This window comes from Apteryx rowi, unplaced genomic scaffold (genome assembly GCF_003343035.1).
Source record: "Apteryx rowi isolate R43461 unplaced genomic scaffold, aptRow1 scaffold_31, whole genome shotgun sequence".
Classification (NCBI taxonomy): Eukaryota; Metazoa; Chordata; class Aves; order Apterygiformes; family Apterygidae; genus Apteryx; species Apteryx rowi.
Window position 1 is genome coordinate 2177848 of NW_020449530.1, and position 26814 is coordinate 2204661.

Here is a 26814-nt window from a genome sequence, read left to right on the forward strand (position 1 = left end):
GCCTAATGGTGATGTCTATACCATTTGCAAAACACTTGTTTCTGGAGCAGACATAAATGTGATACGCTTCTCCTTCAGCCTCATGGCTCCTTGCAGCCAGCTTGCAGATTGCCCCCTGGGGCCAGAATGCCTGGGGGGAAGGTGTGCACCCTGCCCCGCACGCCGGGGCATGTGGGGTGCTGTGTGCTTCAGAATGGGCATTCTGGCAGTACCTGAGGCCAAGCATAGCTGTGGRTTTTGCTTTGAAGGCACCCTCCAGGTTGCCCTTAACAGAGGTCTGTACATGCTCAGCAGGAGCTGGGTGGAAAGGAAAGAAATTTAGATTTTGCCCTTTCTGCTGTCATTGCTTTGCTATCTTTATTAACCAACAATCCACCTTAGGGAAAAAATCATCATTTGTAATTAACCCAATCATTAATTATTTGTCACCCATTTTACAGGGAATTAAGATTCACCAAGGTCACTGCAGGTAGAACTGGATTTAAAACTCAGTGATCCTTTAAGCTGCAAATTTTCAGATAAAAGAGTGTGCTCAGATTATGTGCTTGTGCATCCCATTGTTAATCTCCTGAGGCAGTGGCTAGGGAAGTGCAGAACTGTAGGAGTCTTCGTTTTATTACAAGTCTTAATGTTTTATCTTGGCTAAAAGGAGTTGCTCCTTTAAGGAGAAGGTGGCTAACTCAGAATATATTTGAAAAGGCAGAGCAGGGTAGGAAAGACATTGTTCTTTTAAGAAAGAGCTGAAGGTTCACTCTATGTGTTAATAAGAACCTGATTTAATAAATTAGCTTTCAGGAAGCAGCTACCATTTTTCTGGTAAAACATTAGTACCTTTGGGGGAGGATGGATTCCTCATGAATTTGCTAATGACATTGCTTTCAGCCTTGAAGTCATCAGTTTGAACCCAGCCAAATTCAGTAGAGGTTAAAAGCTGTTCCAGTCTAAATGGGTATTTGGCACTCTGTAGAAAAAGCTTGCCTGCAAGAGGCACAATACTCTGTGGCCCACAGCATGCCATGGAGGTACCAGAGGTACCTTTAAACAAGCTAGCAGAGATGCAAGCAATACTCTGGTTAGAGCAGCCTGGATTCAGGAGTGGCTAATTTATGTCACAGACACTGCAATCTGTAGTTCCTTTGTCAGAATCTCATCTATACACTCTAACTGGAAAACTCCACAGAGACCCCAAAACTGCATACACAGCAGAGACTGAACTACCCAATTGCAAGAAGTTCCAATCCCCRCAGTCCGTGGTTAAAACTTACTGATAGTGCCATGAATATAGGAAGCTTGCCCTGGACAGAAAAGAAGGATTCATTTACCAAGCATCTAAGCCAACACATTTCCTCAGCACTAAATCCACACAAAAATGTGGATTACTGGAGTGCAAATGTGAAATTCATTTCTCAAGCAGTTTTTAAAAATTTCATGTAGAGAGTCTTATAAAACTTGTCAGCTGTGACTGAGGAACTCCTAACTAGATCTATTCAAAGCCTTAACTCCAAGCACTGCAGAAAGATTTAACAACTAGGTAACAAGCGTGGGAAAAACTGTGTGTGGGGAGCTTGGATGCTGAGTTTGTAGGTGTTGCAGACTGAGAAGCAGGATGCAGAGAAGACAAAAACAGAGCCTATGAGAAATACTGAGGCTGCTACAGATATCACAGGCAGAGACAGACAAAGCCCATGCACGGAACATGAATTATTGGAATTTACGTACTTTTTGAGCTTTGTACACAAATTACACAGCACTGCAATTTTCTGCTGGTGTTTGTAACAGGAACACCGTGGGTCAAATTTGGCCTAATGTATTTCCAGTAAGCTAGTGATTAAGCTCTATAAATGTGTTCTATTTCTTATTCAAACATTTCTGTCTTCCTAGTCAACAGAATTCCCATGCTAGATTATGAATGGCATACCTATACAACAGTCCCAGTCTCCCAGGACCCTCTGGAGGAAAAAGAATTCACTGCAAAAGGTTTCTCATACTGTTTTTCAGCTCTCTTTTGCAATGCTGAAAACAAGCAGYGTTAAATAAAGAACTCTGAGTCAGTGTCTGTGCATAAATGAGGATCTGGTTCTCCTGGTCCCCAATATCACTGGACCCATGTTTTGTTACCAAACAGTACTTCTTGGCAACTGCTCCTAAGGGCATTTTCTTCTGCCACTCACGCAACAGGCAAACCGTGAACTGCTCTAGAATTCTGCAGTCTAAGRTAGGTATTCAGTAAGTCAGTTTGGGGGAAACAGAAACACAACCAGTATGGCAACTTACTCCAGTGGAGCTGGAACCCGCCTTCCCAGACTAATGCAGTTCTACTCTAGGCCAGCTGGCCCTCCTCATGTGCTCCACAGCTGACATACTGAATGTGCTGTCTTCAGGTACCCAAACTCATATGCCTATTCCACTTCAGAAGTAATTTGCAGTCATTCCTGCAGCTCCTCATTTAAAAAACTACATTTAAACTTGAATTGCATTACCCCTGCTAATCCTGCTTTAACATATTTACTCCAAGCTTAGTATCTCCCTCTGTACTAATCCTGCTTTTTACCAATGAAATACAACTTTATTTCTCTGATTTCTCTCCCTTCCCCTTCTACGTTGGGGTCTAGACTCTGTGCCCAACCTGGCCTACTGAATCTCTATCTACTCCACTCTTCAAATTTAGAGAACATTCTGTCAATCATACTTCATTGTGCCTATAGCCTCCTGAGTTAGGGCCTGGACAGACATCTGTGACTCAGAGGCTACAACTACCACATGCTCATTTGGCCATAACTTCATTATGACCCAGAGGAGAAAGGAAAATCCTGTTCATAAATAGCACAGATGATTAGATACAGAAGAAAGGCAAGGATTCCGACTCCCTCTTCCATTATCCTCTTCTAGAGAAAACCCACAACCAATATACAATTTGTAGCTTCTATGAGCTCTATAGAGTCCTTCCAGTTTGTCAGCTAACTGTTCTCCAACCCTAAAAGAGATAGATGGATGTTAACTACTCTCATAAAACTTCAAGCTAGAATCCTTCTACTCTATATTCATAAGGGAAGATCTGCTCTTTGATGAAAACCTTTGGGAAAAGCCCACAGTAGGTATGGTGAAATGAGGTGCTGTTCTTTCCTTCTCTTCTCTGTAGGTGAGTTAGCTGAAATGTATACTCCAAGCGTGATGCGAGAGAACACTGTGCTGACAGAAAAATCAAAATTTGGATGACATAAAAATGCAAAAGGGCTAATCTCTTGCGGCCACTGAAAATTTCACCAACTCTTTTTAAAAAGGATATGAAAATCAATTGTATTTCCTTCCAGCTAACTACTTTCTGCCAACCTAAATTCATGTCCCATTTTCAATTGGATACAGTAGTTTCCACTGATGAGGCACAATTAACAATATCTTGATTCTGAATTTCACCTGTGACATGACTACAACTAAACTAAATTAATTTGACAGAGATGAACTATAAAGCAGAAAATAAATTTCTAACATACATATGTACGAATGGACCCACTCCACTTTTTTTTTTTAACATTTACTTGTGATGTATAAAGCTAACCTCACTGTTTTCCTATTTTTTCTGCTTCCTTTTTGACATCTGAAACATCAAAAAGTTTTTCTCTTTGCTAGATGACCACAACAGCAGCATGACAGGGCTGAAACCGGCTCTACAGCTCTTCATCTCTTCCTCTGTGGGGAAGGGCATGCTGATTTTTATAGCATAAAAAAGAACTTGTCAAGGACCTCCAGAAAACAGAGGGAATAGAGTGCTTGGAATTTTAAGGCCAAAAATCAGCAGAAAAATGCAACTGAAAGAATCCTTATAGGTACAAAGAAATAGTAAAGTACAATGACATTTTCACCACGTTTTACAGTTCACCTGTGATTTGTGAGTGTGAAACTGTGTGAGTCTACCCTTTAGAAATTCCCCATAGGCCTTCAGAAAGACATATACTGTGACCACATTTTCAAATCTATTCTGAATTTCAGAGCCTTTCCAAATGCATTCACTGCTTACCTTACCAAGTAAGACTGTCTTTCAAATTATGACACCTTTTTTTTTTTCTGGCAGTAGTTATGGGGTCCTTGGAGAATGGCTGTGCTTGGCAGACAAACCAGAGCACTGCCAGGAAAGACAGATATTCTTCTAGCACAATATTTTCAAGTTAGTTTTCTCTCAAGAGAGATTTCTTCCAACAGCCTAATGTTAAAGGACATCACTGTTGTATCTGGAAGTTTTGTTTTACAAAAGAGGAACAGTAAGACTGAAGGAAGTAGGAAACAATTTGACTAGTGGTTAATGTTTGTGGGCTGTACCTCATTAGGCAGCTTAGGGGTGTGATCTCTACCTTAACTAATAATGTTCTTATCAACAGAGCCTCTGATTGATACCCACACAGAAAAATTTCTTCAAAGCAGTATTTAATGGTGCTACTATAGCAGGGTCACAGGCTATTTAAAGATAAGCTAGAATCAAGCTTTAAAGGACTTAGCTGATGAATAAGCAGATCTCCCACACTGCAAGAATGATAAGCTGTTACAAGCCTACAGGTCTGAAGTGCGTCCTTTCTCCAGAAAACAGCAGTTATTTTCAATATTCCCCTCTCCTACTGTGTATTCATGTGGCCATATTAGAAACACGGACTCTAAGACTCCTTTAGATAGCAAGGAGACCTATCTTCAGAAGGTACRGAAAAGCATACAAGCAAATACCAGTTTTTATAAAAACTGAGATTGCTTTCTATAATTTATGCTCGCTCCTACACATTTCCATTTTCCTCATACTCTATTGACTTGCATGTTTTAAAGTAAAGGAAGTAAGTTTCTCTGTATTCTCTCTTCAAGGCATAAGTGCTAAGCTGTGTATAGTAGGTAAACAAAGAACCTGTCTTGTTTTCGCTTCCTTAGCTTCCAGTAGCACTTGAAGAAGTACTTCCCACCTGGCCTTTATATTTTTTGTAGCAAGAGCAATCATCACTGAAAATGAAGATGATTCCTAAGACAGAATAAGCATGAGTGGCAGTTATCAGGGTCATTTTGAGACTTGATGCTTCCAGTGTTAGTTCCATACCATCCTTTATTCCCCCATGAAGTAAACCCCTCTGCCCAGTGCTACAGCTGCATTCAAATAAGTCAGCTTTTTCCAATAACTCTGGCAGTGGGCAGGAAAAGGGCAGGAAGAAAATTTCATTACCAGCCTTTTTTCTGCACTTGCTTTCTTCCTCCTTTCTCCTTCTTCCTCTTTTTCTTTTGTTTTGAACCTTTACCATGGGACTTCTTCCCTAACAAAATATTCAGCTATGCCTGAATTCAAACATAATGTCATCGAGGGTTTTCAGACTGGAAAAGACAGGGCAGAACAAGAACAGACAGTATCACCACCTAGATTTTGCAGAGGGTCTGTGGAGAGAAAAAGTAGTGCACCAGCCTAGGCTGTGGCAGTGTACAAGTGAGTTTGAACAGATAAACATCAAAGGAACCCATCTGGCCTTGAAGTGAAATCTGTGGCTTGAGATTGCTACTCTTTAACAGAGACCTTGGGGTCTTGGCCATGTTTATTATACTTGCGCAGTCCCTCCCCAGTTACATTTTTTGTTTCCCATCTACAGACTGCGAGCTGCTGGAGGCAAGCACAGACAGCTTAGAGCTGCTGCTTCTGTCACTGGCAAGGGAATTACTTTCAGCCTGAATATCATCTTGCTGATTAACTGCCCTAGCAGGAAAATTGAAAAGGACTGTACTTAAAGTAGATATAATGCTGCCCCGTGATTTCCAGAGCCCTGCTCTTCTACATTCCAATGGAAAAAGAAGAGATAACGTGTTTAAAAAGTCTCTTTCTCATAAAAACAGTAAGGGAAGAATCACATTCACAAGACTTTGTTTCTCCAACCTTTCTTCACCTTAAGCAGTGATTCCCAAGCAGGTGAGATGTCTGGGGGCATTCAAAGGCAGAACCAGCTAGAGAACTGGACATCAGTGCCAGGTATGGGTGGGAGATTTGCCAGTTTCCAATGACTAGTTTGCTGCAGGATCCTCTGGCCACAGGTAGCAATGAAGGGCAAAGGTAACTGGGCACTGCTGCAGGCAGAAGAGTTATGCGCACTTGGAAGTGGGGATGTTCTGGAACTAACTACATGTTCCAGCTTGTCCTCCCTCCTTCTCACCACAAACTCTCCTTCCACCCACTTTTCCCCATGATGCTGGAAAACAGCAGGTTCAAGTAGCACAGAGTAGAGTTTGCTGACTGGTAATTTCTCAGGTCAGATTTGCAAGAGGCCATATGGACTTCAGTTTGGAGCAGAAATTATGAGGGGCTTTGACTATGAAGAGTGCCCCTTTTTGACATTTTCTGTAGGAGCTGATGCAGGTTCCTTTGGGAAAGAGGTCAAAAGAGTGCAAGTTTTTGTGGGTGATGAAACTCTTTAGCCATGGAGGGGCAGGGAGGATGGGACAAATTACTGAGGAGAAAACATACTTGTTCTTGGTGTCGTCGCAGTAGGTTATCCTTACTTTATCATCCCTTCTCCTAGACAACAACAATTCAAAACCCTTGGTTATCTCTTAATCTCAGCTTGAAGCAACAGAAGATGTTTTATTTTGCTTTTACTGGAATCAATTACCCTTCTAACTTAAAAAACATAAGAGGAATAACGGGATTAGAAAGGTTGCACTTCACAGTGGCAATCTGATCCACAATATTAAAATTAGTCTTTAAAATGGTTCAAAACTTAAAAGGTTAAAATCAAAATCAGAGTGTTGAAATCACCAACAGAACAGTGTGAATGAACTAAAGAACTTATTTTTGTTTGTAAGTATGAAAACCTGAGATTTAAATTTTTCATCCTTATTTGGGAAAGACAAAAATCAGTAAAACTCACAAGATTGCAAAATTCCTTTCACATCCAACTCTAATCTTAACTAAAAGATCCCACTAAAGGATTTTTCTTACAGAATTACAAACTAAAGGAGCTTCTTCCAACAAGAGCATATTCAGTAGTTTAATTCTATCCAACAGCCTTGCACTACTTCCTCTTTTCATCCCTATCACCAAAGAGCTGTTTAATTTCCATGTCTTGCAAACCATTAAAAGCCTTGGAAAAGGCTGAGCAGCAAGGGAAACCCAAAATCAGAAACTGTACCATCAACTGAGTGGCAGTACTAAATCTTAAGGTAAATCAATGCTACACTAACTGAAGTCAGTGTGAATCAAGTTATACCTGCAGAAGATCTATGTGAGTTAACCCTATTTTTAGATTACACAGTAACACTTTGTAAAGGGTGCGGAATCTATAGGAAGGCTAATGTGGGAAGGATGAATGGTGGTAGTAGAAGGAACATGATGGACATCAACCCCTAACGTCACCTGTAAGTAATGTTACCAACTCTTTCTCTATCCTCATGCCCCTAAAGAGTCCCCATGTTCCCATGTGTGCAGTGCATTCAAAGAAAAGATGGTGGTACTCACCCTACTACCACAATTATAAAATCTAGTAAATTCCAGCCATTGCGGAGGTAAGCGTTGGGGTGAAAGAGAAGTCCATATGCTATTACTTTTAAAAATGCTTCCACTGTAAAAATTATGAGAAAGAGATATTCCACTCGTTCCTGGGGAGAAGACAAGAAAACAAGAAAGGCAATAGTTAGCAAGACTGAAAAACAGTGGAAAAGAACATCATCTTTTTTTACATTCCATCCATACAGCCTACAACTCACTGATTCGCTGCTTAGGTATATCTAATGTGCATGACTTGCCAGAAGACTTTTCTTTTTGCAACTGCATAGTGTTGCAGCCAGTTGGACAGGACAGTGGCAGCAAATTTTGGTTAGGTTCTGAAATCTGCTGTCCTTGCCTTGGCAGGGACTGAACATTGCACAGGTCTGTGCAAAGGAGGAGGGGAGAGGGTTAGCAGGCATGTTCTAGCACTCAGTCCTCTGCAGGGTACATTGTAAAATATTGTCATCCTTCAGAATGAGCTGCATGCACCCAGTTATTTTCTACCTCTGGAGAGGAAATGTTGCTGGATGCAACACTGTGGAGGGACACGGGGAGAAATAAGAGAGGGGCCTATCTGAGACCAATGCATGTGTCATACTGTGCCTTTTTTTTCCACTTGCCTTATAGGACTCCCTTTTCCTTTGCTGGGGAATAGGTAGGCTGAATGTTGGTGACAAACGATTTACAGATCAGGCTGACTAATGCAAGATGCATTTAGTCATTCTATCAGAAATGTACATGACCCTGCGAAACACGCTGCAACTAAGCACATCCAAACAAAGTCACTCCCAGTTACAGTATAGTCTGATTCAGGACAAGCAAGCAGACTTTCAGAGTCAGTACACAGACTCTCTGTCTCTCATGTCCCTGGGGTTTTTAACCTCAGTGAAGAATCAGACTAGCAGTACTGCAGAAATGGCACTTGCAACCAAGTAGGAGGGAAACTGCAGCATTAGCTGATCGCTACAAAAGTGCTGCATGGCAAGCTGAGTGGGAAATAAGTATGTGAAAACTAGATGACACCAAAAGGAGACTAGGTCCCTGCAAGGTTAAACTACAAACTCAGTCATTAAAAGTTCACACTGAAGAAATAAAAATCTGAGATAAATACAAATTAAAACAACCTAGAGATTCTAGTTTGGTTGCATCTTGAAGGATACCCAGCTAAACAATCAGGCAGGTCACTACTTTATTTTTCTTTTCAGCTCCAAACTGTAATGGCCCTGTTTCAGCTCCACATAATTAATGGCAACCTACTAGTCACTAGTTATCAAAAAATATATTAATCAATTCATCTGCACATTTACATTAACATGTTATTTTACACACCTGAGAAATTCCGTCTGACAGCCATAGGCACATATTTGTACTTCAAAATATTGCTGTTTTCCCTCAGATAAAGCTATCATAATGCTTGCAGTATTCCCCTGTGCTTAGTACGGGGAATACCTACAAAAGAAAAAGATTAAGTATTGTTCCTTACTTATCTGATCCATTTGTAAAGCTTTTAAACACATCCACAGTTTTGCCCTTCATCCTCCCAAGCAGAGATAGAATCAGGACATTAACGATTTCTCTCCCCTTGAACTTAAAGGAGAAAACAGCAGCATACAGCACTAGTGACTACCATATCCCCAGCTCTACATATAGTAAGTGCATTACCACATATAGCCTGGGAATTAGCACATAATTGCTAACAACCAACAGTCCAGCCATGGGCTTGGCCCAGAAAAGAGCTCTATAATGGCTTAGTCCATTCTTAGAATGGACTAATCTGGCCTCCCTTCTCTCTGCACCGCCCCTAAAAACTGAATGGGTACTATCTGATGTACCAATCATAGCAAAATAAACCCCAACAATCAAGCTCTATGCACACATTTGTAAAGTAAGACGAGCTGTCAGGAGGCATCTTAAAAAAATTACTGTGTGATTTTATGCAGTGTCCTTCTGATTGCCCTGCAAAGGGCAGGGCACCAACCTTTGTGCTGCCACATGCCTTTATCAGCATGGCATGAGGTCAGACTCCAACCTGGCACCCCAGGCAGCGAGCCTGTGCTAGCTCTGCCCAAGAGGTGATGCCCTGGCTCTGAAAGGACAAGGTAAAGCCTGTGTGAAAGTTGGAGGAAGAAGGAAATGGGCTCCACAGGGGAACAATGTGCTGAGAACTGAGGATGGAAGTACCATTGGATTGGAGGATTGAAATGACCTTGCTAGGGATGAATGAATACCTTTTTAATACCCTTTAAGAAGGAAACAAAGAGATTTCTCTTGCTGCAACCCAATCTATTCACGGGCCTCACTCCCTGTTTCAGCTAAAGAGTTTCTGCAGTTGTGAGCCAGTTCTCATTCCCTCCCCCAAGAAGAGTCACCAACAGGCCTGAGACCACTCTCGCTCAGACTGCTTTTGAGGTTGCCCTTCGCAATTAATTCTTCTGGCATCCCACTTTATAGAGACATGAGAAGTCCCCCAAAATAGTGCTTCACCTAAAACCCCTCTTGGCAGTCACAGCTGGGACTGGTTTCAAGGAGATTTTGAGAAGCCCACCCTCTTGTTTGGTCCAGTTGGAAGCAGACTGAAGAAAAAGAGGAAGCACTAAAGCTGACCTGATGCTGAAAACACTGTCCTTGACTAAGGGGACCTCTGGGCCCTTGAACAAATGCTGCTGCCAGCTTTGTGTCTAGCTTTGCATTTGTTCTGTGGCTGCAGAGCTCTGCCGCACAGTTGGGCTAGAGGAACCTTTCTACTCCATAAAGTTCATTGGAATACCTGTATTATCTGCAATCAAAAAGACCAAGGAACCAAATAATCTGGAAAATTTTGGAATAAACTACTTTTTTTGTTGTTTGTCTAATACTCCACACAGTGTCCAGAATTTCAACAAGTAACAAGTTCCATTCGGCTGGGTTTAAAAGCCTCAAACCTTTTTGTCTCCTAAAGACACCCGTGGAACTACAGACTTCTGTTTTGTCATTGTAATAATGCTGTTTGTTGAACCCCGTTACTGAGGTAATAATATGCCGAAATATTACACTCATGCAAATGTATACCTATACATATATGTATGCATTTGTACACATATAACTGCAAGCTGCTTGAATAAAGTCTTTACAATGCTCTGGTAATGTGGCAAGATCCATGAAAAGTAAGGTTCTGTAAAAGCCTCTGCAATGACCATAACATACATAATGTTGAGCAGAGGAGAGAGGTTTTATGATCCTCTGCACTTAAAGTAATGATTTCAGGATCTAAAACTGAAGAAAAAATATCGGCGAGTTTAAGCAGTGCAGCTACTCCAAGACCGTTTCAGAAAGCTACTCCTGCTTACAATTGAGAAGGATTTAAAAAAAACAGTAATTAATCTGTGTTTCTTTTCTTTCCCTACACTATAAAACTCAAGAGCTTTCTGTGAACACAGTATAGCTCAGTGCAGCAGGCAAAACAGTCTTGACTGGGGGAATTCAACTTAATTTAATTTATTGCCAATTAACAGAAATCTTTGACTTCTGATCTAGGCACTGAGAAACATAAGCAATTTAATGCGTAGGAAAACACCCTTCCTGCCCTTTCCCATGCCCAGCTTCAGCCCAGGCACCTYTCCTCCCCGCTTCCTAGCCTCAGCTCCCCTCGTTTTCGCCACACGTCACGCTCCGTCCCTCCCAATCCCTTCGGCAGGCTGACGGCTGGCGCAGGAGGCTGGCACGGGGGCCGGGCAGTTTCTTTCCGCCCCTCCTTGCCCGTTTCCCCTGTGCCTGTGCGGGTCCCCCGGGGCCCCTCCGGCCGTTGAAGCCATGCGGGCAGGGTGGCCTCCCACCGTTGCAGAACCGGCTGGAAGCAGCCGTGACTGGCGCGGGGCGGTTCGTGGCCCTGCCGTGCCCGCACCCTCCTGGTGGTGCCCTGCCCCGGGAGCTGACAGAAGTGACTCCACTACCTGCAGCCTGAAGGCAGGAGGAGCACTGACCGCGCTTGGCAGCCACACAGGGATTGCTTTACCTCTGCTAAATGGGCTGCTTGCTTGAATCCTTGCGCTCAGGGACGATGTGCCCTGGGCCCCAGCGTTTCAGGCCCCCCTGGGGACATAGCTGTGCTCCTCTGAGGAGCCAGTCTGGCGCCATGTTAAAAGAAACGCTGGCTTTTCTCCGGGGAGAGCTCCCCACTGGCGGGAAGTTACAGCGCTCCTGAGGACCGCAGCCGCCTGCTACCTTCAGGGAGGGAAAGGCGATACGGATGGCGTTGTCGCTTAAAGCACATTCCTAAACCCCAGAATCAAAGCGGAGGGAGCTCATTTTGGAGCTGTATGAAAGAGGCAACTGTGTTTTTCCCTCTGCATCTTAGAAACAGGAACTGTGGTGAGACGGCTGAGGTACATGAAGGATATTGTAGGTGGCAGAATTACAAAGCAGGAGCTTCGTACTTGGAGAGTAGTGATGAAAATGGAAAGACAGAGAAAAAGCCAAAATATGAGTGGAAGAAGAGAAAGGACAATAGTTTGCTAAAACTGGCCAGTCTCTGGAGCATACACAGATGTTTTGGAGCTGGCTCCACTGCTTTCTTTTTATAGATACAGGCCACGAGCATCAGATACAGTAGCTGATACATTAGCCAGCACTAACATAGCCAAGAAACAAATTGCACATTTTCTTATTCTTGACAAAGAAGAAACAAACAATAACTAACATATATTTCCAAAAGAGGATTACTGTATTAAGTTCAAAACCCTTCTAATCCCATTACATTCTGAAGATGTTGCAGGTTTGTTTTTGTTTTTAATTTTTAAACTGTACCTAATGACACCCTGGGTTAATAAGAGTCGGAAAACAGGAAGTAAAGCAAACCATTGAGGGGAGCCATGAAGTTTTTCTGCCATTAGGAAAGTACCGAGTAGACCGGGGCTGCTTCTGAGAAACTGGTCCTCAAAGGATTTGCTGTGGCTTGACCCCCGGGCTCTCCAATCCCCATCCACCTGGCAGCACTACTAGCTTATTGTATTTCCTTTGCAGGAGTTACTCCAGGCTCCAGTCAGACTCAGATCCTTGTATTTCATACACCCCCATCCTAAAGAGTTCACAATCTAAAATTTAGTCATTACCAGTTTTCTCAATCTTCACTTTTTCCCTTTGCTCACACCCAGCCCAGCCTGTGCTACAATCGCAGTTTCAAAAGCTAGCTCTTGTATATTTGAAATAATATGCAGCAAGCCCTGCACATCTATAACCTTTATAAAGCTGTTTGACCTTATACCAAGTTACGTCAACGTCTGCATTATTATTCCCTAGTGCTTCCCTAAACATAAGAGACTACATTTCTTTAATAATGCAAATACTCAGTTATCTAAGGAAAACAGCAGTGTTTTAAGGGCCTCTTTCATTTAGGATGTTTTGGCATTAATTGTACAAACAGCCTCTGAAAGATACAAGTCAGCGTGGAAGCCCTCAGACTTTTTCACAGTGGGAAAAACAATCTTTTACTGATTGGAAGTAAGGAGACTGAACTGCAGTGTTGGGAAAGAAGGCCCAGAAAACCTTATGTAGAAAGTTCCATGTTTTCAGATTACAGATTGTCATCACATCTGAGATATGGATATCCTCACTGTGTGAATATGCTCACCTGAAACTACCATTAGCATTGATAACTTTGACCTTTGGTGAAGAACCACACGTGTGGACTTACAGGATCAATTCAATAAAGCCCGTGTTAGTCAGGTTTGTTGACATTGGGTCACTTCTGAATGCACTCAGTTGCTCAGAAGATACTTTCAGCTAAGTATACATGAATATATTGACATGACAAGCATGTGAGGGAATAAAACTTAAAGCTTATTTGTTTTTTTTGGTTTGTTTGACTCCTTAAAATTACTGCCATTGCAGAAAAATAGTGGCAGTTTCCCTTCATTTGGTAAAGTGAAAAGACTGATAAGATGGCATACTGCTGAACATAACTCCATTGCTAGTCCTAAAGCTAGTCCTAAAACACAGTGTCCCTTCCTCTACCTGTTCCTTAAAAAGAATATTTTTAAAAATCAAGCAAAAAAAACACTAGCTAACATTACCTGACAAGAGCAAAATAAGGCCAAAGAAGGAAGTGGATGACTAGCGTACAGCTAAACATAGCCCACTGTGTTGTAAACAGAAGTCAGAACAGTTTCTGAAAGATTAGATTTCCAAGTATGATCAGCACTGCCTTCATTCTACTCCATCCAAATTCAATGTCTGTTTTATCGTGTTACTGTGAGCCAAACTAAATTTGATATGGCGTACTGCAGAAATACCCCCTTTTAACTAACACCTGATCCTAAAAATGGGAGTTACTGTCATGTGCATCTACTTAAAACATCCAACATTTGAAGAATAAACCAGATAAATACAGAATTCTCAGTAATCTGAAATAAGAAATTACAAAACAAGAATGTAGTTCAAGCCAGCCTTCAGTACTTTATAATAACTCATAACATGTCTATGATCCATTTAAAGATGTCCCCCAGAAATTAATAAAAGAATAGGACATTAGTAGTTTTGAATGATTACAGACCTGATACACATGCCCTCTATTCAAGAGTTCCTTGGTAAACCAACGAATACTTCATGTATAGCTCTCTTACAGGATCTAGCCTAAGCTCCTTATTTTTCTTACGGCACTCTGGCAAAGATCAAGTTGAAGTTATTTATGGGTTCAGTGGAATTACATTTTGTGTCAGAGTCCAACAGTAATACAAAGCCACGGTGTAAGGGGGGTTGTGGAGGAATGGTTAAGCGAGAGAGGGCATGATCTGATTGGGATGAGCAATCCCGTTCTCAGGGTAAGGGAAGGAATGTAGGCCAAGGCAAGCGAGCCTTGCAGCRGCCGAGCAAGCCTTGCAGCGGCCTTGAGCACTACAAAAGAAGGTATTCACGAAACTGGTAAACAAGTCTGGACGGAACTAGGTTCCATAAATGTCGATGGAGCACAGTCAGCAACTTTGCACCAATCATGTATCCGCTTTATACGTATGGACAGAAACTGTAACCAATCATGTAACTATTGCTAGYGCATGCGTATTGCTTGTCGATATATATACTTTGTGTAAGCTCTAATAAAGGGAGAACGACCATACTCATAYTGAGACTCATCGTTACTCCGGGGTCCCCTCCCTCACTCCAACAGGGGGTCAGTTCCCTGTGCTAGGTATCTTGTGCAAGCATACGTTCCCTTTCAGTGAGCCCTGTGTTCCTTATTCACTCAAAGCAAAATACAGTTGAGGATGCCATTACTGTTCTGATTCATCAACATTTCACCTCCATTTTTACTATTAAAAGTGGAGAAGGAGGCTCCAGCTATACAGAATAATTTAATCATTGGGAACCTCACATTTCAGAAGGCGTGACATGCCAGTCCTGTGTGCACCACAGTACAAGAGGGAGGAGATTTTGAAATCTTTTACTGGAGACAGTTCTGAGCAACTTGACATAATTTTGAAGATAGCCCTGCTTTGAGACGGAAGTTGGACTAGATGACCCACAGATGTCCCTTTCAAACTATATTTTTCAAAGATTCTACACCCATATTTTCTCATTCTAAATGCATCTCTGGTCCTCAGAATAATCTAGCAAACTAGCCATTTCCTTTCCAGTCACCCTTTGATGTCTCACAGCAGGATGCCTCATTCTCCACAGTTAGACATGCCCCTTTCTGTATTCACATAATGGATTATGCATCCAACTGGACCTAAATTTTGGATTCTGGTGCTGATTAGATAATGTCTAACCAATATAAGATTTTTCTTTACAGTTTTTGGCTAACAGTAGGGGAAATCTCTTGGGTTTCATTGCTCAAGATTTCTTCTTTTTTGGACTGAAATAGAACAAAAGGATTCTCTCCACATATGAACTAAAACCAGAGAATATGTTCCTGAGGAGTTGGAAGCTTTTTGTGTGACAAAGAATTGAAGACATCCAACCAGGTCATGTACAGACATTCAAACCTGAACAGTTCTGAGGAAGCAAAGAAAGTCATATCCTAGGTTCTTCTGGTTTGGTCCACTACTCTGATTAAATTGAAATGAACTGTCACTTTATATTCTGATCAGACCAATATGAGATTTCCCTTCTAGGGGGAAGCAGCATTAGAGAAGGCAGCATAAGGTTTATGACTGTCAGCCTCATTTAGGACCTCTGGATAGGAATTAAAAGCTGGCTAGGTGTTGTTTTGTTACCATGCCCAGGAATGAAATTCGCCCCCTAGTAAAAGCTTTTTACTAGTTTCCTTTATGCAGTTTCAGATGCAATGAGACAGTCCAGTACCTTCTCCCAGGGTTAAAATAGGCATTTAAAATGCCACAGTCAATTGTCCATCTACCAGCCACGGACTGAGGACAGAATACCAGAGGCATCCATTTAAATCAGAGCAGCTTCAGTATGACAGCTACATCTAACAGATCATCACAGGGCATATCATGTCTCATTCAGCTCCCCAAATGACTCTGGTAAGTTAGACATTGGCTACTCACCACACTCCATTCTATTATAAAACTTTATTAGTATTATTAATATTAAAACCATCCCCTCTAGCCTAACCTTTCTGTGCTCAAAACCATGTTGGTGTTTAATGCTGAACATTTTGGTGCCAGGCAGAACTGTAAATACATACCCCCTGTCCCCATGAGATTTATTAATTTTAAGCCAATCACATGATTTTTAGGGCAGACTGATGGTTTTTTATTCCTTGGAATCAACAATATCATAATATATTACATATCATGTAGTTTGTCTGCCTTGTAAGTCTAGGTTGCTGTAGTATGGAAAGTACTTTGAGGAACCTTCATGTTCATATTCAGTCATCTCTTCTAAGAGCTCACTGAAAATTGGGCTCCAAAATGAGGGACTGAATTTCCAACAGAACTCAACATGTGGATAGTGAATTCCTTTGAAAATCTGCCCATAATGAGAGTTTCTGTGTGCCAAGGGTTTTTATAATTCCCTCATGGATAAGGGATGTGGAGGAGTTGCATTCCATACCCTTAATTTAATGAAGTTTTTTTTTCTTTCCCTTTTAAAATGATTCAGTCCTCCAAAGTTCTGAGTAATTTGAGTACATGCCAGGTTAGACTAACATATAGTCTAAATCAGGGAGAATTTTGCTGCTAACTTGAACATGAAAAGTACTATCCTCTTACCGGGTAGGTCAGTAAGTATCTACAGTCTGGATCCCCCATTTCACCTCAATCGCTTCATAGCACTCAGGTAACACTAAAGAATTGGAAACCTTCCCTCAAATCCCCTTGCAGAGGGAGCACCATTTTGAAGGGGGACCCAGCGAGCACCAAATCAGCAGAATGACTGGCAATGCCTGTCTCATCCAAGCCCTTGACATAGGGCATGTTTGTAGGACAGGAGAGGACAAGAAGAGGAAGGATGAGGAGAGCTGAAGAAAGAAGTATTTGGACAGCTAGCACAGTATCACTTGTCAGCAAATGTGGGTTCCCCAAGAAACCATAGCCACATCCAGCACAATTTAGACCCTCCGTGAACTACTCACAACTACTGTAGGACTTGGACTAAGAACTGTGGAGCCACAAGAGACCCCCTGCAGAAAGCTGGCCCTGAATCTTTGTTTAACAGGCCAATGAGCACAGAGTTTTCTCTGACTGACCACCCAGAAGAGCTCATCAAATCCCACTTTTAAAATATTTCTGTCAAATGCACTTTAGTCTGAACACTTGTGCATTTTATGATGCTCTAATTTACGTTTTTAATCTACTACAATTCTTTCATAATTGTTTGTGCACTGCAGTGATGCCTGACAGGGAATGCTTTATAAATAAATTGAATTTATGACTATTTATAACCCTCCCTCTTGAAATTTCTATTTGCATGTTCTAGGATTGGGGTCTCTCTGTACATATTCATACAAACACACAATACACATCTATGCATGAGTGAGAAAAAGTGTGTGTGTGTGCACGCACGCGTGTGTGAGATCTTTTCTTTCCACAAGTAATTTAAGGGCATATTTAACATTCTGTTCACACTGCTCACAGCAGACAGGAAAAACACACCTGAAGGGAATGAAAAATGAAAAGTCCTTGCAGCTTCTCCATCTCAGTCTCTGTCTTTCCTTCTGTGGGGTAAAGTATTTGAGGTTTTGTTTACTACCCCTGAGTAAGTTTCTGTTTGTTTGCTTGCTGTTCGAATGGACAGGGCACATGGAATGAGGCAGCTATAAGGACCTTTGACAACCAGCACATAAAACTCATTTTATTTCCTTAATGGAAATCTAATTGGTAATTAAAAACATGACTGTGACCTGTGCTGTACCCAGAGAATAGAAACGATCTTCACTTTGAACAGACAAAGCTCACAAGGCTACAGCTCTGCATAGTAGCAAGATTGCTTCTGGGAAAGGAGAAGTGAAATAACTGCTTTTGTTTTTAGCAGTTTTTGCTAATTTATGCTTACCTGAACCCCCCAAACTACTGATATTCTTTGCCAGCTCTTCTGTTCCTTGGTTCAAGTCCCGCCAGCCACACTGATTGCACTCAACGTAGTGGCTGCAGGTGTTGAAAGACACCCAGGGACTAGAAGCTGGAAACTGGAGTTCAGATTCCTCATCCCCCAGTCAGACTGGGACATGTTTCTTCATTTCTTGTAAGTGAAGCCTTTGTTTCATCCTCATATGTGCATATATTGGGGAGTAAAGGGGGAAATAACAATTTTGACACACAATACCATCTTCCAACCAGTTGGGCTGGCACTAGGTCTGGTGTAATTTGGTCAGATAGCTCAGCCTGTAGAAGAGACAAGGCAGTGGATCATCCTCACAAAGCCTGCAGAAGCACTCTGGCAGGTGCAGATTAATGCAAGTTCAAGTCATATCAAAATATTTGGATTTGCTTCAAGAAACCCAAACATCTGGGAATGTTAAAACATTTTCTTTTAATAAAAATGTTTAAACATAATGCTCTGTTGTTTCTGCACTCTCTGAGAACTCCTTTGGGGGCAGGGGAGAGGGGGAACATCGTGTATAGAATATTTCAACTTTTCATTCAGATTTTCAACAAAAACAAATTTTGAATATCAGAATTCCCCATAAAATGCCTAGGTTTCAACCAGTCTTACCGGCAAACAAACAGGAGGGAAAATGGGGAGAAGAGAAACATCTGTGAAATGGGTTAATGCCTGCTAATACATTTAATTCATGAAAAAGGAAGAAAGATTTTTAATGAAGTTCAGGCATTAATGAGGAATGAATATTGTCCTGATGCCACTTTTGCATGTAAAAAAAAGGCTTCAAAGAACCATGGTGAACTACTAATTTTCAAGCCAGAGGAGAGGCAAATAATGTATATGTTTTTTTCTTATTATGATAAACCTTTACAGCAATATTTATTCTCAAGTAGGTACTTTTAAAATAAAAACTAAGAAAAATATTACACTCTGGACAGTAAAGGACAATAATGTTATTAATTTTTGGTCTTTAATTAAACTTAGCTTAATTAGCTTCTAGCTAGTTTGCAAAAAGGTATTCTCTTCCTACATTCCCTTTGCTTCAAGGGTGGCATATCGCCTGCAAATACTATATGCTGTGGGATCTCTGTCTAAAGGGAAAATTAGGTTTCAACTGGCCTGTCTGCAGCATCTAAACCCCGCCCTTAACCAGAATTCCCTTTCATCAGTTACAGGCAAATCCTTATTAAACCCATGGCTCAGGAGGTCACTCCCGGTGAAATGATATCTAAGAACTCAGCCAGATTTCCTCTACGTCAGACAGGCTACCGCTCCAGTCTGGCAAACATTTTGCCAAACAGACTTGAATTTCAAAGATTTTGTGTTCACTTGATGAAAATAAGATGTTACACACTTTGTGTTTTCACTTACTCTGTTCCCAAGGCCCCTCTCTCTTCAATCACCCTCAGGCCGTAAGCAAACAGGATTCATATTGATCTGCCTGAAAATTATTTTAATGCTATTAACATTATAGGCTGCTGTACTGGATGTCTTCCAAGTTTTTCATCCTTACATGTTGTTCTGACCGAGCTGTAATACACTAAAACCATCACTTTTGCCCTTCTGCTGGCCAAGTCCCAACTCACACCACAGAAATAAAAGACAGCCAATGCCTGTACTTGAACTCATGTTGGTGGGGCCTAAGTGTTTTCTTGAGCTCAGTACATATTCCTCATAGCCTTGCAGATTCTGCACAGTGTCATCCCATGACATTCTCTTGCTTTTTACCCCCTCCACTCCCCCTGCCCTGCTTTTTGTACATTTTAGGTCATGCGTATTAACGCTGGGCTCATTGCTGCCAGTGCAAAAGTGGCAGGAACTGGATGAACTCCTGGATGCTGTCACAAGAGAATTATTCTCTTATCATATTGTTATCTCCCAGTCAAACATGCAATGATTACTCTGTTTAACCAAAGACTGCCACATCAGATTGAGAGACATCAAACCCAAACTACATATTTAAGGTTGCAAAAAGTTAATAGCTTAAATGAATGTGATGGTATTGCAGGTAAAGCTTTTAAGATACACTGTACTATAAGGCATCACTTTGAAAAAAGTGAGGGTAAAAATATAGATTTTATAAACAGTTAAAAATCTGTCATGAAGCAGATTTTAACTGAAGTCCTTATTTGGGCAAGTTTTCTACCAACTTCTAGAAGTCCTGCATGAGCAAGAATTGAATAAAAACTAAGTACAGTAAGCTTTGGCCGAGTAATACTGGAAATATTTTCCAACACTGACATTAAATATAATTGCACAGACTGGGGATTTTAGTGTTTTCTTTTAATTGTCTGCAAACTCTTCTAAGGAGTGCTGTGCTCATGTTTGAGAAACGAATGGTGAAACTGATTAACAACTTAAATTAAATGGGATAAGGCATTATGAGTTACTGAACAGCACAGAGGGTGACAAGTATTCACAGTCCACAGCTTCCTTCTGATCTCTTAAAAAGCTTCAGGAACCAGCACAGAAACTTAACATTTTTTCATAAAACAGTTCCTTCATGGAAGATGACCTTGTGATTAAATTTTTGCAAACATTTTTGTGCTTTGCTAAAATCTTTCCATTCTAGTTAAGCAATCTAAAACTGAAAATTTCCAATGCCATTTTTTCCCCTCATAAACATTCCCTTCTTATAGGTCCATCATGATTCACAAAGATGTGGAAAAACATTGGTAAGCAAGCATGTCACAAGGACTCCCATCAACCCCCTGAGCATAACAGCATTCCTCAGCTTATCTTCCAGCCACACTATGTCACTGCATGTCCTCTCTTTCACTCTGCTTCTCTGTGTCGCTTTGCTTTATTTCAAACTCAATTCATTTTCACAAGGAGCTGAAATGTAATAAGCAAATAAGACTGTCAATCCACTGGCCATTGACAAAGGGGCCATAAAATAAAATAATTAAGAGAGTTTCTTTAATTTTCATTAGTTTCTTTTCTGCAATCACTCCCTTCATGAAATGTTCAGTTACCCAGAATTGATGCCATTAGATTCCCTGTACGATACTATGTTTAGGTGGGCTGCTGCATAGCAAAGGGAAATGACAATGAAATCTCTTGTATAACTTGCCAGATGTGTAACTAGTACAGCTAAATTCATCCCACAAGTTTTCTAGAACTGACTGAAAGGAGGAGATCATTAGGGATAAGTTTGTCTCATCACCTTAGCGCTTTAGATCTTCAGAAAATGCTTCAGGGGCTATAATTGATTGCAAACTGAAGATGACTCAGCATCATGCTATTGCAAAACAAAAAAGCAGATATCATGCTGGGATGTGTAAACAAACGTACAAACCGCAAGACACAAGAAAAAATTCTTCTGCTATACTCAGCAGGAGTAAAAATTCTGCTGAAATGCTATGAATGAAGGAGTACATGGATGGACTGGAGAGGGTCGAGGGGAAAACAACAAGGATCATCTGAAGTATAGAAAAATGACCTGAGAGGAAAGATTGTTGGGAAGCTGTTCAACGTAGAGAAGGCAGGGCAAGACAAGGCTATAGACTGCTGCAAAGAGACAGTGACTAACCTGTTACCCTGTGTTCACTGTGGACAGGGCAGGAAATAATGGCTTTACACTGGCACAAAGAAGGCTTAGGATGGATATTAGGGAAACCTTTCTTTGAGATAGGGGTACTGGTGATAAGGATATGCTAGAGCACATTACCTGGGAAGTTATGGAGTTTAAATCACTAGAGGCTAAACCCTTCTTGGGGGCAGCAGATGGACCAAACAGCCTCTCAAGATTTCTTCTAGCCCTAGCTTTTGTAGTTCTGAGGCATTAACAGCTGTCCAGGGTCATAAGACCCAGCCAGATTTGTCTCATCAGGGAGGCAGCTGTCTATTTGCTTTGGATGCAAAGACATCAGGGGACAGTCCTTCCATATCCACGAGTGAATAGCCCTTCAAAATCTCACTGACACTCTTCCAGCTAAGCAGATCTATGCAAGAAATGTTAGTCATCTGGGATTTCAAGGAATGCCTCTATATGCCATCATTTGAAAAGGAGCTCAGAAGATCTCTTGGGGGGAAACAGAATTCAGGCTTCTCCCCTGGCACTGATCAGTTTACAAACACCATTGCAGTCCTGCTGGAATGCAGTAAGTTCTGTTCTTTTGTTGTAGATTCAGGGTTTTCTACTATTACCTTGTAAAGGCCAAGTTAACCAGAGAGATTGTCCCCTCTTTCAGAAGACTCTCAAGCCTTATTGTACTGCCTGGTTCTTACCTGGAGTGGTAATATTTAGGATGGAAGTTTCTCTTCCTCAGTGGGTCTGCCTCTGAAGTGCATTTGGGAACATGACCTTGTGAATGTTTAGTCTTCTTTTGATCTCTTTTGCTTAGGGTACACAGAGCCCCCATAGCAGAAATACATGAGCTTTGCTGAGCATATTTTTAATTAATCCTGGATTTACAGAAATTTGGGGATTAGCGGATTGCTGAACTCCTTATGTCTCTGGAGCAATGCTGGAGTTTCCTTGATACAGGCAGCAGAGAAAGAGTTAGCATTTGTTGAGAGTTTGGCTTAGGCCACTAAATCTACTGATTTCTGTAGATCAGAGAAGCCTTCAAAGCAGCAATACTACTACTTTGAATAAGTACAGTCTCCTTCACCCAAGGGTGGCATTGGACTTCGGGGACAGTAATGAATGAATTAAAATATAAACCATATCACATGGCCAAGAGAGGAACTGTCCCCATTTCACAAGTGGGAAAACTGAGATATACATAGGAGAAAGGTATTTGAAGGTCTGGGGTCTTCCAGTTTCTGAGTGCCCATTCTGGACACCCTGTTTTTTCAGAGACACCAAATTCTTTGTTCACTAATTGGAGTGATGATGCCTCCAGGGATATGAGCTTGGCATGCTGACTTGGATGACTTAACCAGCTAACGAGCTGCTAACAATTTAGAGAAAAGGAACCTCTGACAAGCAGGAAAAGATTTTGTCTAAATGTTTAGAAACCTTTGATCAATTCCTGGTGGATGAAAACTGAGATGTTGCTGCCTCTGTGCCTTTTTTTTTCCCCCTCAGTTGCTTCCACCCCACCTCTTGCCTTCTGTTTCTGACATCTGTCTATCCTGTCGCCTCTTTGTTGTTGTTGTTGTTTTTGTTTTGCACTCTGCTTTTCTTCTCCTTATATACAAGACTTCTAGAGGTTCAGCTGCAACTGTATGTTTTTGGGTCTCCATCTCTAAAACACAAGGTATCCAAAATGGAAGAACAAATTTGGAAATTAAGCCTGCGTGATTATCACCTTATGACAAAATCAGGAGTAGAAAATTCCAGCAGAAGGCCCCAACCCCCAATCTTCTCACCATGGGGGAATACTCTTCTCTTCCACACTGTGTAGATAAGATATACATACTAGGCAATGTTTGGGGAGTACTAAAGAAACTTCATTATCTGAGAAGGATATTTGGTGGGTTACTTCTCTAAGCCATTCTGTGCTATAGCAACATGCTTATGTGGTGATATTTGTATTGTAACACCAAAAAGATATCAAGATGTTGCAAAAGCAGCTGCAGTGTTGACTGGGGACCAGAAGACCACAAATTCTCTCAACTGGCAAATTATGTATGAACAAAAATGTTGCCAAAAAAGAGCCTATCAGCTTTCTGCTGCCACATTGATTAAAAGCAGGGAGGATATTATATGATATTATATAGTATAATACTTAATTTTATTGTGCTGTGAGTGGTATGTAGTTTCATTTGCTGAAAGGTCCAGAACTGATGCTGACTGAGGCAGAGAAGGCTGTGGTGCATCTTGTTAGGCAGAGATATGCTCCATTTACACTCACCAGGGAGGGAACTCAAGTATCTTTCTGTACAACAGAGTTCAGCTGCTCCATTTATAAACCTGAATTTGGATCAAGAAAGAGCTGATGAACTTGCTGCATTTTTCATTGCAAGGGTCCCAGTGCAGTTCAGAGTTAGACCCTGCGTGTCAATCTGCTGCTCCTCCTACCTGTTGCTATGTTCATTTTCTGTGAAACCAAAACATCCTTTGCAAAATATTGAATCAGTTTGACTAAAACAGTATCTGACAGGACACATTCCCCAGGAATGTAACCAAGTAATGTAGCGGCTCTCTGCTCTTTAAAATGCAGAACAAAACCCAATTAAATAACAAGACAGCACACCTACTGAGCACACAATGAGGCTTACATCTCTACGGCTCTGATGTAAAATAGGCACAATATAGCTCACTCTTCTAAAGCCATCATACTTTTTTAAAGCTATCAGGAGAATTCATGCTGTGGGTAGATTAATGAGAATGGAAATCTAAGATCAAATTAGGAGCAGGTCATAAAGGAAAGGAGGTAATATTGACTTCTGTTTGGCAGTAAACATTCTTCTTTAACTTATCCACTCCAGTCCTTACAAATTGGTACCAGTAAAGCTTTTGGTAAGGCTGGCACTCTGGAGCGTTGCAGTGTGAGCAAGGAAGACCTTCACAAGAAGGGAAATGGGGGCTTCTGCTAATCAACAGTAAGTGCACCAAAGTGACCAGCAGAGGAATCTTGCATTGTTCCAGCCTCAGCTGTGCCTGCCGTGCCCTTCCCTCACCAGGGCTCCTACTTTATATTCTCCCAAAGGGAGCTTTACAGCCTCCTAAAATAATTTTTATTGGGCTCCGTTTTACAAGGCAGTAATTTATAAGAAGGATACTGCAGTTTTAGCAGTTATGCTTAACTGTTTAAAAATATCCTAGTATTTAGGAAAAAGAACCTAAGAGTAACAGGTACTATCAAATTGTGATTTTCATTATTTTTCAAATTCAGTCCAGTTAGGAAGAAAAAATATGCACTCACACACACAGATCTATGCACATCAGTAAATTTTAATGGATAAATTTTTTCTCTTACATTTAGCCTCTGAATTTTTCACCTCTGAGCAAGACCTCAAAATGTACCACATCCTCTGTACTGCTCTGTAACCTGAAACCCCAAGTCTCCTTAGGAAACTTTTCTTTTAGAACAGTTTAATAAGATGTGATATTAACATCCCAACAGCTTTTCCCTCCGAGTTCGCAGTGTCATTCTCACTGTTTTGACTAATTCCTGCTGGATAAACACAGCCTACCTATATTAGAGAAATTCCCGAGTTCTGCCTTTTTTGACTGGTGTGGCTTTCTGCACTTTGTATGCTGAGCTCTTAAGTAGCTCTGCATTGTTTGAAAGCTCTGTCTTTCTACTCGGCAGGTCTGCATTCCGGCGGAGAGTTACTTAATCCTTTTGTATACTTTCGATCTTTCTGTAAAGAATGCAGAGCATTCTGAGATCTTTAAATGGAGGCAACATAAAAATCTATTTTTCTTTTATTAATGGAAAAGAATCCCTGTACTATTTTTAAAAAATCCCAAACCCCCTCCTTTTCAGTATTATCCTTTTTCCTGCTTTACTCAATTATAGCTGATTGGTTATTAATTCCCATGACATATGAGTCATGCAGGATCTAGGACACAGGATGTGTTCAGAGTTGCTTAGTCATGTTCTAATATTTAACATGTACACTTGTTTATTAGGTAATAGAGTTGAGCATGATATTTACATTGTACTATATTAATTTGGGATGTTAATGCTAGAAGGGGCCAGAGAATAGATAAACAAATACGATACAGATGAATGAGGAGGAAGAAAGAGAAGAAAAATTAAAGCACAATGAGAAACAGACTCTCAGGGCACAGAAAAAAGGATGCACATTCAGATTTTTCTGTCAGGGTACTTGTAGGTCTAATCTCAGTTATACCATTTTAAGCTCAGACTACCTTCCTTTTCATGGTGCCCTTCTAATTTTACCCTACAGCAGTAGCCAGTCTTTCCAGACCTCAAATTCTCCTGGAAACATCTAGTTCTCAAATACCTTAAAACTACTTCAGTATATGATGACAGTTGTCTGTTCACCATATCTTAAGTTTTGCTGCCTGTTAAGAAATTAGGGGCCTCTGCCCCTACTTGCATGGGAAAAGGAAGGGCATATCCTATGTGAAAATATATCCATGTTTCTCTCTTTTCCCTCTCTCACTCCAGCAATTAGTCCTCAGTCAGCACAGCAGACAGCTTTTGCAAGCGCACACAGGAGGAAGCCAAGCTATCTCGAGGTAAAGCAGCCCATCGCATCGTATTCAGGGGCAGTGCATTAATATTGCTGAAAAGGCAATTTAGTCTGAAGGTTCCACTCTAAAGAATCACTAGCTTTATAATGGGTAAAAACAATAAAAACCCTAAATAAGATTGCTTGGTTGTGAAACTTATCCAAGAATGACAAAGCTCTGTAGACAAGATGGTAGAAGAGAAGATGTGCTTAATGCATGCAATGGTATTTGAACTTGGGATACTTAAGGAAGGTAAAGACTATAGAAAAGCCAAAAAATGCTATTTGGCCAACTTGTCCTGGAAGCACTTGACAGCCAAACATGGCTTCAAAAGGCAGTATACTGCAGGGACTGAGGCCAGGCAGCTTTGCGTCAGAGATGATGACATTCTGCAACACACAGAGGGTAGATGCCTATTTTAAGGAGATGGTTTGGTGTCTCCAGAAACACTTGATGTGGGTATAAGACAACATGGGAGACTGCAGCAAGAGCCATCCTAGAAGCAGAGCTTAACTTGGGTACTGTTTTACAAATGAATTGCTTGTTACTGCAGTTCTTCATTGTTTTTCTTCCCCACACTTGATAGCTTTTTGTCTCTTGCCCTCCTTCCTGTGACTTCTCCCATTTTCATCCCACTTTATCGTCCCTACTTAAATAATATTTTCTTGATTTCTGTCACTTTCTGTCAGTATTCCTGAGCCGCTGATAAAACACTACAACCACCTACAGTAACAGCTTGTAATCC

General features: G+C 41.1%; 1 protein-coding gene across 1 annotated transcript in view; it reads right to left on the minus strand.

Moving 5' to 3' along the window:
• CACNA1C (calcium voltage-gated channel subunit alpha1 C) overlaps positions 1-26814 on the minus strand; it is a 492904-nt gene that overhangs the window by 197405 nt on the left and 268685 nt on the right. Inside the window, 1 exon segment of the mRNA XM_026070402.1 lies at positions 7463-7602. Coding sequence (XP_025926187.1) covers positions 7463-7602 — 140 coding nt within the window.